Source organism: Talpa europaea, assembly GCF_964194135.1.
Source record: "Talpa europaea genome assembly, chromosome: 9".
NCBI classification, from domain to species: domain Eukaryota; kingdom Metazoa; phylum Chordata; class Mammalia; order Eulipotyphla; family Talpidae; genus Talpa; species Talpa europaea.
In genome coordinates this window covers 24,812,840-24,826,153 of record NC_140076.1, presented here as the reverse complement: position 1 = coordinate 24,826,153, position 13,314 = coordinate 24,812,840, and the positions used below count along the sequence as shown (strand labels likewise).

The 13,314-nt window shown below is 56.1% G+C and overlaps 1 protein-coding gene across 4 annotated transcripts in view; it reads right to left on the bottom strand.

Annotated features, from left to right (window-relative positions):
* KCNQ4 (potassium voltage-gated channel subfamily Q member 4) overlaps positions 1-13,314 on the bottom strand; it is a gene marked incomplete at both ends in the record, with an annotated part of 51,327 nt that overhangs the window by 5,655 nt on the left and 32,358 nt on the right. For 2 of the 4 annotated variants that reach the window (XM_084242173.1, XM_084242174.1), the window contains 3 exons: positions 2-101; positions 1,682-1,902; positions 10,012-10,100. In XM_084242173.1, coding sequence (XP_084098299.1) covers positions 2-101; positions 1,682-1,902; positions 10,012-10,100 — 410 coding nt within the window. Of the gene's footprint in view, position 1; positions 102-1,681; positions 1,903-6,043; positions 6,101-8,404; positions 8,567-10,011; positions 10,101-13,314 lie in introns of all 4 variants that reach the window. The other 2 variants (XM_084242171.1, XM_084242172.1) reach the window with 2 other exon arrangements.

The window sequence follows — 13,314 nt, the reverse complement described above, 5'->3', positions numbered from 1 at the left end:
CCTGACGGAGCGGATGACCATCTTCACCGCAGGCATGACGTCATCCACCGTCAGCTCACACTGGTAGCTCTTCTCCTCTGCCACTTCCTCCGAGGGACCCTCTGGAAAGTTAGGGGGGCTCAAGTGGTGGCAGCAGAAGGGGAGACTCCCAAACCCTAACACTACACGTGGAACCAGACTTAGAAGTACCAGGAGGGAGATGGAGGCCCAGAAAGGGCCCAGAAACTTCCTGGAGCACAGGGCAGGCCAGGCTGCTCCTGCCTTGGATGCCTATCCAGGGCAGAAACCCCCAGTTTGCTGCACGCCCACTTGCCCTGTGGTTAGCAGCGCACACATACTGGGGGTCAGGTACATGGAGCTGCTCTAGGACGCAAACTGCACGCAGGCCCCCCGAGCAAGCCCCAGAGGTCCCCCCATCCGACAGTGAGTCCCTGAGAAGAGGGTGTGCAGCCTCTGGATAGCATCACGTGCACCAGCTTATCCTTCAGCCAGGAGGGAAGGGAACTCAAGGAAAGAAACCCAAGCTGGCTCCCAGGCCCAGCTCTGCTACAGGGAAGGACCCCAAAAGCAAATCATTCTCCCCCAGATAAAATAAATGGTTTCCTTGAGGCTGGTGCCCTGCAGGGCCCAGAAAGGTGATGCTCTCCTGACCCCACAGGGGCAGGAGGTAGGGGCAGGCCGGGCAGCTTCTTAGACAGCCACCATGCCCAGGGTCCCATGGGTCAGCACCTCACGGAGACAGGTTTGTGAGGTTCTGTAACTTTCCAGGAAAGGGCTTTCCAAGTTGTCAGCCGGCAGCACTTGGGGCCTACGCTGCACAGACAGGCAGCATGGCTGGCCCCTCCCTTCCAGGTCAAGGGGGCTTCCGAGCCCACCCTCTGTTTTCCTCCTGGAGGCCTTGGGCACGTCAAAACTGGGCAAAGTCTTCCAGGGGACTTTTCCATAAGACACTGAAGTGCAGAATGGGGTAGTATTTGCCCACATCCCAGTGCAAGTCAGGAGCAGAGCCAGAGCTCAGAACAAGTGATCCCCAGGCAGGGTCACAGCTCATATCTGTGGGGCTGGGTGAAGAGGGCAGGGCGGGAGAGTGGGCCCGGGAGCTGGGCAGACCTGCAGAGGGTGCCAGCTCGGCCACTTACTACCTGGCAAAGCTGTCTTCACATGGGAGTCTGTAAATCAGGGATGAAACAGAAGCTACTTCCCAGGGTCACTCGGAGAAGCGAAAGAGGCGTTCCATGGGGCCAGCCAGGGCTCCTCCTGCCTAGCGCCTCCCAAGGCACATTTGTGACGCAGCCAGTTTTTTGAGCACTTGCTATATTCCCCAAACTCTTCTGTTCACCTCCCATGGACAAAAGCTCACTTAGTCCTATGAACTAATACTATCACTGTCCCTGTTTTGCAGGGCAAAGCCGGCAGTCCCGCCCAGGCAGCCTGGCTGCAGAGCTGTGCTCCTCACCACTAGCAAACGCCTCCCTCCACGGCCTCCACTGACTCGCAGACACTTGGGAGCCCAGCACAGAGACCTGTGCCTGTTTTACAAGCCAGAAGACCAGTGCCCAGAGATGATCCATCAGTTGCAGGCCTGGGACTAGAACCGCCTCCTCCCCACCCCCCAGCCCAGACCCTGCTCTCACCCTGCCACCTTTAGTGGGGCGCGGGCCCCAGACCCCCAGAGGCTCACCCTCAGCTGAGGCGCGGGGTTTTAGCCGCAGAGAGGCCCGGAAGCGGGTGCGGTCGTTGAAACTCCAGCTCTTCTGCACTTTGGTGGGACTGGTGGCCTCACCCACCTGCTCACTGCTCGGGGAGGTCGGCGTGGGCGGGGGTGCCAGGTGCTGCTTGGAAGGACCTGTCCGCCGCTGGGAGCTGCCCATGCGGATGCGGTCTTTGATGCCCATCCGGCTGCTGGCAGGGCGGTCGGGTGGGGGAGAGAGCCCAGTTAGCTGGAGCTGGAGTTGGACATGAGTGGGGACACCACTGACTTAGGACTTGGGGGTGGCTACTGGGTCTTGACTCTCCAACAAGTGGAGACTTCCTGGGGTGGAACGAGGGTGTGGTGGGGGGCCCTGACTCCGTGAGAAGCAGACCCCCTCCCCCCATCTCCCATCCTTCATTTCCCAGACATACAAGGAGTGCACAGGAGACAGATGTCAGAGTGGACAGAGTAAGAGAAACCCAAGACAGGAACCACAGACAGACAGGAGGGTGGGGAAGCTGGGCCTGGCCCAGGAGAGTAGGTGGAGGTGGCAACCCCTTTGGGCACAGACAGGCTGCTAAGGGAGGAGCAGCTCCCTTGAGGTGGCCTCCAGTTCCTCACCATCCAGAGGAGCAGCCTATGCGGAGCTGACGGGGTTTGTGTGTGTGTGTGTATGTGTTATAGTATGGGTGCACAGGCACCAGTGTGTATACTTATGTTGGCGTGTGTGTACACATGTCCATTTATTTCCCCGTTCCCACTGCTACAGCAACCTGATCCCACACTGGTCTTTAGGGTCTGGGACTTAGGACCTGGTAGGGCTATGTCAGTGGCACACTGCAAAATTCCTAAGGTGCCGACCCCACACTTGGGTGTAGATGGCACCCCAGAGCATGCGGCAAGGGCCTCGGTCCTTAGAGTCCTGTTCCTGAGCCCACATGTATGCCCAGGTCACGCTTGCTGCCTGCTGCAGTGAAGGTCTGTGGTCAGCTATTCTGTGGTGACCCCTGCCAACTGGACTGACACCCAGCCCATGTGACCAAGGATCCCCTCCCAGAGCTACACCCCTCACTGCCTCTGAGCCCCCAGTTCCACAGCACCTGCACAGGACCGGGTACATGTGAACACACCTGCACTCAGACTTCTGTTCCTGTACCCCAGCTCCCCACCACATCCCCCAAACCTTGGAGGAAGACAGGGAGGGGAGGCTTCAGGCTCCCCAGGACAGGCCCTGGTTAACCAATACCTGGTAGAGCAACTCTGTGTCCAAGAGGTTTGAGGACCATGTTCTCGCTGTTTCATTAGGACCTAGGCAAACATCCCCCATCCCATGCCTGAGGTGTCCCTGCTGCACCTGTTGTGGTTTACAGACATATTTGGGGATCTTCCACCCCAAATGTCTGGGGCCCTGGCTTGGGAGAGCACCAGCCAGTAGGCCTGAGGGGGAGCAAGAGTTGGTAAAGGAGACCGTGTCGCCTACTCTTGAGGACTTTCAACTCAGAGGTTGAACAGAGGACAGATTCTGGTTTCAGGGTTGGGTGAGAGCTGGAGTCTCCCATGCCAAGGGCATGGGGTACAGGGTAAAGAACCCAGATGCTAAGGTGAGGGGGACCTCAAAACCAGAGGCATCTTTGGGAAGACAGCCAGGATGTAGGGCCATCTTAGGATAGTTACCTCCATCCAGAGCGGAAAGGTCTTAAGTCAGGGATTGGGGCCCTTCAGGTATCCGAAGGGAAAGACAAGCCCCCAGCAATCCAGCATGCTGTTTGCTGGCCTGGATCCTCTCAACAAATCTCAAAGGTTCCAACCAAAGTTTGAGGTTGGCGCTCCCAAACTTTCTTCTGCAGAGTCATTCCTCGGGGCTCTCCTCATGCTGGCAGGCACCCCCACCCACCCAGTCCGTGCAACCCCTCTTCTGTCCCTCTGTCCCTGACTCCTCCAAGGGGGAGAGGTACAAGGGAGTGGAGAAGTTCTGACACTCAGCCAAGGACCTGGAACTCCAGATCTCTGTGGCCCCTCATCACTCCAAAGGCATTCTGGGGGGTCCTCCTTGTCAGGAGGTGTGTGCAAACAAGGCTGTGCTTGCACTCAGCAGGATTTATAGAGGCAGGGACCTGGGGGCTTGCACTGGAGGCCTTGAAAGTGCCCTTTCCAGCTCTGAGTCTGTGATGGTTGAAGGAGCTCTCAGCTTGGTTTTTGGGGTTCTGTAGCTTTCCAGCCAGCCAGAGGCCCCAGGCTCCTCTTCAGTGTAAGAAGACACTATTTCCCAGAGGGGCTCCTGAATTCCAACTCCTTGGTCAGGGCTCAGGAAATGGCTTACAGCAAGCAGCCTTTCTGGAGCCCAAAAGCTCAAGAAAATGGGCAGAAACCTGGCCCACGGCAGACACTGGAAGAATTCCTTCACCACCCCCACCCCAACCCCCAGGGCGTCTCAGAACCTGAGAGTCCTCTTGGCTGCCTCAGCTCATCACCTCTCAGCCACTGCACTTCTCAAATGGTAGGTTCTGTTATTTGCCATCCCTCGTTTATAGATGGGAAGGAGGTGAAACGACTCGCCCAGGGTGACAGCTTGAATGGCGCAAAGACAGGAAGCCAGCTCTCTCTGCCTTCAGGGACTGTGCTCTTTCTCTGAGCAAGCGCTCAGGATAAGGCCTAGCACAGTGGTTCTCAGCTAGAGGTGTATCTGCTCTCTCGGTGACATTGTCAATGCCTGGAAACACCTGCGCTTGTCACACTAGGAGGTGATCCTGGTGTCCAGGATAGCCTGGTATCTAAATCTACTACAATGTCTGGGATAACCCCCATCAACAAAGAGTGATCGCACCCACAATGTCAGTGGTGCCAAGGTCCAGAAACCGACCTAAGTGGTCTGTTAGTGCCTCAGGAGATGAATGGCGAGTGCTCGGCCGTGGCTGTCCTGGGGAAGGACTCTGACTGCCCTGCTGGACCGACTTCTGTGTTCACATCCACAAGACATTTCTCTGAAGGTTCAGCATCTGCCTGCCAGAGGCCAAGCTCTGGGGAAACAGAAGCAGCCTCCCCTTCAGGCGCTTCAGCCCCTTGGAAGCAGCTTATCACTGGCTTTTCACCCTGGCCTTACCCGTCCTGACCACACACCACCAAAGTCATTGGACCCAGAGGCCCCTAGGCTTAACCCTTAATGTGTTCCTATCGCCTACAGTCCTGGTTTCCAAATTGTTTTTTTAAAGAAGGTAAGTTCTTAATTGCTTAAAATACCAAATCAAATGAGAACAACATCTGCATGGCACCTCCTGTGAGCCAGCACAGACCCAGTGGAAACAGATCCAATCATCATCCACATCTTATATTTGAGGAAACTGAGGCACAGAGGGCTTATTCCCAAGCCTTTCTAGCTAGTGAGTGGTGGTGGGTTTGGCTCCAGAGCCCACATTTCTAAGAACACCACCTCTTGGTAGAACCCCCGCTCATCTCCTATCCATGGGTCCCAGATCCATGAGGTTCCAGAAGCACTTTCGAGAAACCCAGGACTCGTGAACCCCGGTTGCCAAGCAGTGCCAACAGGAAGAGGCCTATATTGGGCTTTAGCCCCAATCCTCAGTTCCTGACCCCTGTCTCAGATCTGGCCGCGGGGTTGTGCTTGTTTCCCACAGCCATGCTCCCTCCCCTCCTAGCCTTGCCAAGCTGCTTCCTTGGCCCAGAATGCCCTCCCTCAAGCCCACTCCTCTGGGGGGCTTCTCTGGGTGAAGTGCCTGACACAGGCTCCGCAGCCCTCCTGCCTCTTCCTTTTGTTGCGCTCATTGCTCATCACCTCATCACACTGAATGGCAACTGACTCCCCACTGTGTCCCCAGTGCAGGGCCAGGCACAGGCAGGTACCAAGGAACATAGTGGAGATGCAGCTAAAAGCCAGAGACCAGGAGTTGGAGAAGGAAGTGCCAATCCCAGCTCCTTCAGGCATCTGCTTGGTCCTGAGGTGGGCAGTGGAGAGCCAGGATACCAAACCCAAGGCCTGGCATAGGTCAGAGTGGGAAGGACCCTCAGAGAGCCTCTAGTTCAATCTACCCACACCACAGATGGGAAACTGAGGTCCAGAGAAGGGAAATAATGTGGCCAAGGTCGCATAGGGGCTCAGGGGCAGAGCCAGAATCATGCCCAGGCTTCTGTAAGTGTCCCTCTTGGCAGAACAGCCCAAGCCCCAGACCTGGCAGAGGCAGCTCCAGGAAGGCAAGGCGCTCTCTGGGGCCCCAAGGCAGACGGCAGGCGGCAGGCACATGCACCTTGTCCTTGGCCCATCCTGTCCCCCTCTCCAGCCCCCAAACTGGATGGGGCCAGGAGGAGCAGGGACAGGAGGAGCAGGCGAGGGGGTACCTCGGTCTCCAGCTGGCGTGGATCCGAAAGAAACTCCGTTTATTACTAAACATCTGGCTGGAAAGTTGAGAACAAGACACGAACAGAGGTTAGTGGGAAGGAGGCAGGCGGGCAGAGCATGGACCGCTGCCAGCATGGGGCCGGACTCCAGTGGCTGGGGGAGAAAAAGACCCCACCCAAATCATCCTCCAGGCAGATCCCCAGGATTCAGAGTTCTCAGCTTTGCAGGAGGATCTCCTGGAGACCATGTTAAATCTGTAGCATTCTGTGCCTCTCCTGCAGAGATTCTGATTCTGTGGACTAAGGCGGAGGGTCCAGAAATCTCCAGCTTGAACCAAAGCCCCATAGGATACTGGTGCCGGGATCAGTATCATTGCCTTATCACAAAACCACAGAAAGAAGCTGCTGGCCTGGACAACACCATCCCCTTGGAAGTCGGCTCCTGTAATCCTGACATGCTTGGCCTGGATCCGTCCACAAGCTCCACAAAGTGTGTGGCCAAGCAGGATTTGTAGGTAGGGTGAGTGACCGGGGCTCCCATCTGAAGTACCCACCCCGTGGCCAAGAGACCCATCTCCCAGAAGTCACTGCTCATGCCCTCCAGGGGCCCCCGGGAAGCAAGGACACTCTTCCCTCATCTACCACCAAGCCCTGGCCACGCAGACACTCCAGAGCAGACAGACACAGGCCAGGAGTTAGTGATGGCCAAGCCCTCAGCAGAACTCTGTTCTTTGGCCTCGGGGGGTCCAGAGGCCCAGACCATCTGTGGCGGTTCTACCGGTGCTACACTCTGGGCTCATCTCCATTCCCAGGACCTTCTCATCAGGAAAGGTGAAAGCAGAGCCAACTGGTCAGAGGCCAGAACTACAGAAAGCTCTGGGTGCAGGCCTGAGCAGGGTTGTGGAAAGTCACAACTGTGGAGTTTTTGTCTGTAAGCTGTGGTTGGATGGGACTAGAGCAACTACAAAGAGCCTCAGGCAGTGACAAAGGATCCACATCATGGACTTTTCTTCCAAGGGACTCCCAGCTGGCCAGGCCAGTCATGCATCCCACCCTCCAGCCTTGGACTTGGAGGGGCTCTCCCACTCCATCCACTTCCTATTCAGCCCCTGGGTACAAGTGCCCTTGTTGAGAACATGGACAGAGCCCCACTCCCGGCATCCTCTGCACCAAACTCCCTCCTCCCCATGTCCCAGGCCTTATCAGTACAGAGCCCTGATTAGCCTAAACATTCGCTGATTTTCTGCCAGGGACCTAGAGGCTCAGAGTGACTTGATAATTTTCTCAAGGCCCCAGCATCAGTGGCAGGGACAAGCTCTCGCCACACCTCCTCCTTGACCATCGAGTGACTCACCTTTTCTCCCACCCCACATTTTGGGCCTGGGGCTTGAATCACACCTGAAGCTCAAGGCTCAGACGTCCACCTGGCTGATTCAGGGATGATGTGTGACGATGAGGCAAAAACAAAGTGATGGGGATGGGCAGGGGAGGGGGGATGGGGGATTGACTCTTTGACCTCAAAACTCCTTGCAGGAGCAGCCACCTTCCCACACTGAGTAAACAGGCTTCCCTTGTCCAAATGTGCCAGAATTTTCATTATTTATGAGCAGTTACGTGAGGGTAAGCATTGTTCTTTCTTTGTTCTTCTTAGAGACAGGGCAAAGGGAAAGAGACTGTTGGGAGCAGCAAAATGTACCTCAGTGAGGAAGAAAGGCATTGTGGGAGAATCCCAGAAGAACCCTCTGGGATTAGCAAAGCTGTGGACAAGAGCCGCGCAAGACAGGAGCATTAGTCACTGGTTGTGTTTACGTAGGTCCTACAGCGGGTCTTAGTCACAGAGCTCTCTCCAGCTGGCATCTGGCTCCTGAGAGGCGGGCTCAGTATCAAGCCCCTTCTAGAGGAATATGCTGGGGGAGGGGGTTCCCCGCCCTCACTCCCCAGAATGGTGCCCACGATTACCTGAGCCGTAAGCACCTGTGGCCAGCGGCCTCCTCCTCTCGCCAGCTTTCCAGGAGGGATGGGGGTGCAGGGAAGGAAGAATGGGGGGTATGGAAACAGAGAAAGAAAGAGGACAATGGTATGAATGGAGGGAGCGACAGGAAAGGATGGTGTGGACATCACCCCACTCAGACCCCTGGAGCCCCAGGTGACACGAAGGTGAGTGCAGCCTGGCCTCTCCAGAGGCTCCCAGTCTGTACCTGCCAGGCATCCAACGACTACCCAGACCTCATGTCAAGGCCTAGGAGCCCCCAGAACAGGCCAGAGAAGTAGCAGCTGGAGGTGGGTCTGAGAGGGGGGAGACAGAGAATGGAAGAGGAGGAGGAGAAGCAAGAGGAGGTGGCGGCCCCGGGGGGCCCCTACCTTTCCCCAGGGCAGAAGGAGGTGCTGCCCAGGCGGTGGCAGGTGGCAACGGGCGGGCAACGGGAGGGTGCTCCGTCGGGTACCGGTGCCCGCCGCACCTCCAGGGGCCGCAGGCCCCCATTGCGGGCCCGCTGCACGTGCTCAAACAAGAGGGCCAGCTCTCTGCAGGAGAGGGCGCCATCAGCAGTGGGCAGGGCCCGAGCACCACCCCACCCTCAGTGGGCACTGAGCTCCCGAGCTCAGGTCCTGCCTGGTCCGGCCTCTCAGAGGGGCTCAGCAATCACCCCAGGCCAGAAGAGGCGGGGGGGGGGGCAGGGGAAACTAGCTTTCCTCCCTCCCTTTCTACCCTGGGGTCCTGAATCCTTAGAGATGCCAAATTTGGTTGTACAGAATGGGCACAAACCGAGGGCACTTTCCTGGAAATCCTCTTCCCCCCAAATCTGACTGGATTTTAGAGGGAAACAAGTGAGAAGGGAGACTTGCTAGGGTGGCTGTCTACTCCCTGTGCCCGTAGTGATGGAGGACAGGTCCCGTCTCTGCTGTCCCATCAGGCTGAGGAAACAGATCAGCGAGTAGGGGCCCAGACCAAGCTCTGTCCCTCTTACCAGAGGACCCAAGGCCACCCCTCCCCCTCACCTTCCCTCCCCTTCAATACATCAAGACTCCTAATACACCAGGCCTGCCCCACTCCCTGAGCCCCGGCCTTGCATCCTTACAGCTGCTTCTGGAAGGGAGGCAGCATCCCGCCTAAGCACCGCCCCTGTGTCTGAGGTGGGAGCTTGCTCTGCCAGGTGGAGAAGTGGTGGTGGAGGGGGCTGTGCGATTCCGGGAGGCCCCTTCCTAACCTCTTCTCTCTTGCTCCTCCCCTAGGGAGCCCCAGGGACTGGCAGGGGGCAGCCAGGTGTAAGGGTGAGTGGGATCACACAACAGCTGCTCTTGGAGAACTAATGAGGCCAAAAAAGCCACCGTGGAAGCACTGAGCACAGCAGCCTGGCCGGGCTGCACTTGATGCCTGCCTTCTTGCCCGCTGGACTGACTGAGCCAAGGTCCCCGGTCTTCATTCCCAACCGAGGGCCTGGCCAGCCCTGGCCACACAGATCTTGGTGATGGTATTAATAATCCCCTGTGTGAGCCACCCCCTGTGCTGTTGTACCCCAGGCTGGGCCAGTGGGGTGAATCCACCCTGGGCCCCAAGGCTGCTGCCAGGCACAGTAAAAGTAAGTACATCTTCATGCACGCAGGGTGGGCCCTTGCTCCCAACTGGCACACACCACACTCTCTATCCAGCAGCAACATGCCAGGCTGGTAAGGACCAGTGCTGTACCCAGCTCAGACTGAGAGGAGATGCACTGGCTGTGCCACTGCCCGAGTGGCCTCACCCATGGCTGAGCTAGAGGACTGCCAGCAGTCCAGGACTCAGGGCTCCGCCAGTGGGACAGGACTGCCCAGTGTCCAATGTCCTCCTTGGACAGAGCAGATGGGTGAAGACACTCTGGGCTCCGAGTTATGTAGGTTCTGCAGTGCCAGCCCCAGATGCTCCCTGAGAACCATCATGGCTTTCCCACCCTCCAGGGCTTCGCCCCCAGCCCACCCCCAGCGGGACCTACCTGAAGGATGGGAGGATGCTGTCGTAGTAGTACCAGGTGGCCGTGAGATAGGCCCGGCTGGTGTCCGTGGAGTATAAACGCCATGCAGCCTGGTGGCATTGGGGAGGGAGGGCATCAGTGAGGCTTCTCAGCCCCCACCGGCCCTCTGCCCCTGAAAAGAGCCTGACCTGGGCCAGCCAAAGGGTACCAAGAGCCCAAAGCCAATTCTGACTCCACAGCCACTGGCAGAGCCAGCCAAAGAAACAGAGCCCTAGAGAGAAATGATTCCCCAAAGGGACGGGTGCAGATCGGTATCAAACCCAGGAGCCTTAGCGTGGAGTTGCTGAGGGGCGGGGTTTCATATGATCCAGCTATTCCACTTCTGGACATTTATCTGAAGAACATTAAAGCAGTCATTCAAACAGATACATACACCCCTGGGTACACTATACACAATAGCCCAGATGCAGACACAGCTAATGGATGGGGAAAGATGTGGTATGGACACACGATGGAATAGTACTCAACTGTAAAAAAGGATGAAATCTTGCTGTTTGCGACAACAAAGATGGATCTTGAGGGGACTCTGCTAAGTGAGATAAGTCAGACGGAGAAAGCCCAGCACTATGTGATTTCACTCATCCGTGGAATATGAAGAAACAAAGGGACTGAACAAACTTAGACACAGAACAGACGGGTGGTTACCAGGGGGGAAGTGGGCCAGGTGCGCGGGGGTGGGTGGAAGCTGGACTTCTGTCAGTGAACATGATACAGAGTTTATGGATATCGAATTTTAATGTTGTACCCCTGCAACTTGTATGTGATAAACCAATGCTACCTCAATAAAAATTGAGAGCCATAGGCCCCTCACTAGTATGATCAAATTAAGGCAAGCTGCAGCACCTCAGCTTCTTGACCTGTAAAGGAGATGGAATAGCACTTATCTACCAGGGCACGGTGAAGATTAAATGGGCAAATATATATTAAATGCCAAGTGCACTGCCTGGCACATAGTAGGCACTTAATGCCAAGGTCCCCATGAAACATTCCTGTTATCTCCCTTATTGCAGCTGATAAATACTTATTCACTGTGATTTGATGAGGGTCTTACTCTCCCCCTAGACTGTAAGCTGTGTCTCGGTCACCGCTGTGTCCTCCTGCACATGATAGGTATCCTGTAGATGTCTGGGGGGTAAATGACTGTCACTGCTCATGGGACTGAAGGTGGGAGGAAAGAGCATCACCTACCAATCCCTCAGCATCCCTGGACTGGCAGGGTTTCTTTTGCAGCAGGAGGGACGAGGGTCAGATAAGATGAAGAACTGTCCCTTTGCCTCCAGGCCAGAAAAGCCAGAGAGGGACTGTGAGTGGGATGGTTAGTGGGAGGCATGGAAGCTGCTGGGCGGTTCAAAGCAGAACTGGGCCCTCAATGCCCCCCTTCTTTGGGTGCCTCCTGTCCTTAAGGGACTGCCCACTGCTGACTTCATCAGCCGGGCACCCTCCCAGGACAGGAATATTTTTACTTCCTGCTTTCCTAGGCCCCTTGGCTTGGGTTGGGGAGCAGCTGCCAGAGCTGTCTCATTAATTATGGGCACCACAATACCAGCTGTCTCTCGGCAGGGGCAGTGCCAGCCGCCTGCCCCTACAATGCCCCTCGGAAGGCCAGCTCCCTGGAGACACAGCCATTGTGCCCCAGGGGACACTGAGAAGGAAAGGCTGGGCTGGTGGCTGGAGATAGCAGGGAAGGGGAGGGGAGGTCCATCCTGGGGTAGAGAGATAAAGGGATTGAGTCTGATTTGGGGGGGTCAGAGAATGGCATGTTGGGGTGCAGGCCGAGGTGGGCTCTGCTAGTATTCCCTGAACTATTTCCCACAGGGGTTTCTCTGGCACACACCCCTGACTAGAGAGAGGTCAAAGCTGAATCAGAGTCACAAAAATCAGAGTTGTTGCCTCAGCACAGTGGGGACACTGAGACCACACCCTCCCTGCGTTTCCCACCCAGCAGGCTGCTCCCTCTCCATCTCCTCAGGCAACCTGACTGCCCGCCCAGCTGCTGAGTGCTGAGGTTCCTAAAAGCCCACTTCTGGACCACCTTCTCTCCTCCCTCTTTCCTCTCCCCCAGGCAAACTCATCCACACTCAGGGCTTCACTGGCACCTTCACACAACCCCTCTGACTCTTACCCGCCTAGAACATTCCTGCTGGCTCGCTGCAGACCTGCACTTCCTTTTGCCTCCTCAACATTGAGGCCCCTCAGACTCGTGCTCCAGCCAAACTCACATTCTTCATGCCCCAAATCTGGTGAGCTGGGTCACCAACCACCCAGCCGGGCAAGCCAGAAACCTGGAAGTCACCCTCCCTCACCCTCCTTTGCTCCTAATGTCATGACAGTCACGTGTTACTTAACAAGGGGGATTCGTCTCGTGAATGGGTGACCTCATAGAGTGTGATGACACAAACCTCGATGCACACCTAGGCTGTCCACAGGGCCCTCCATCACACACATCACTGACTGCAAAGTCGTTATGTGGCACATGATGGTAAACTAGCCCCTAAATATGCAGAATCTGCTCTTTCTTTCCATCTCATCTACCCTCATCCAAGCCACCCAGCACCCTGTGTCACCCACACTCACCAGAACCTCTCCTCTGGTCTTTCCCATATACTCAGGTTATGCTCCAATTCATTCACCACTTTTCAAAACACAAATCTGATCATGTCACCCATTTCTCTTGCTTTACCTCCTGTCGGTGGCTCATCAGTGCTTTTAGGAAAAAGTTAAATTCTTCCCTGTGGCCCCCAGTCTGGGTCTCACCCACTTATTCAACTCCTTCCACTGCACACTCCTCCCTTTCTGTTCCAGCCTCACAAGCCTCCTACCAATTCATCAAACACACTGTTCTCTTCCAACACAGGGCCTTTGCACATGCTGCTCCCTCTACCTTCGCCTCTGTATCCATCCTGCAGCCCTCAGCTCAAGAGTCACTTCCCCAGGATAGTCATCCCTGAGTTCCCCATCAAGGACAAATCATTCCATGTCTCCTATTAGATGGTTTTCAGAAAATAATATCTTTCAAGGTATTTATCCCTTTGTCACTCATTTGGGTGAGTGCTTATGGACTGACTTAATCAACTAGCGTGTTGGGACTGGAGCAGGCTTTCTGATGGCTGCACAGCTGATGGGTGGCAGGACTGGGTCTCCATCCAGGGCATCCAGTCCAGGCTCTACCCAACTTGAGGCATGCAGAGCTGGAATTGGTTAGCCCTAAAATGAACATGTGGAGCGGGGGGTGGGGAGGAAGTTTTGACAATCTCAGCATGCCAG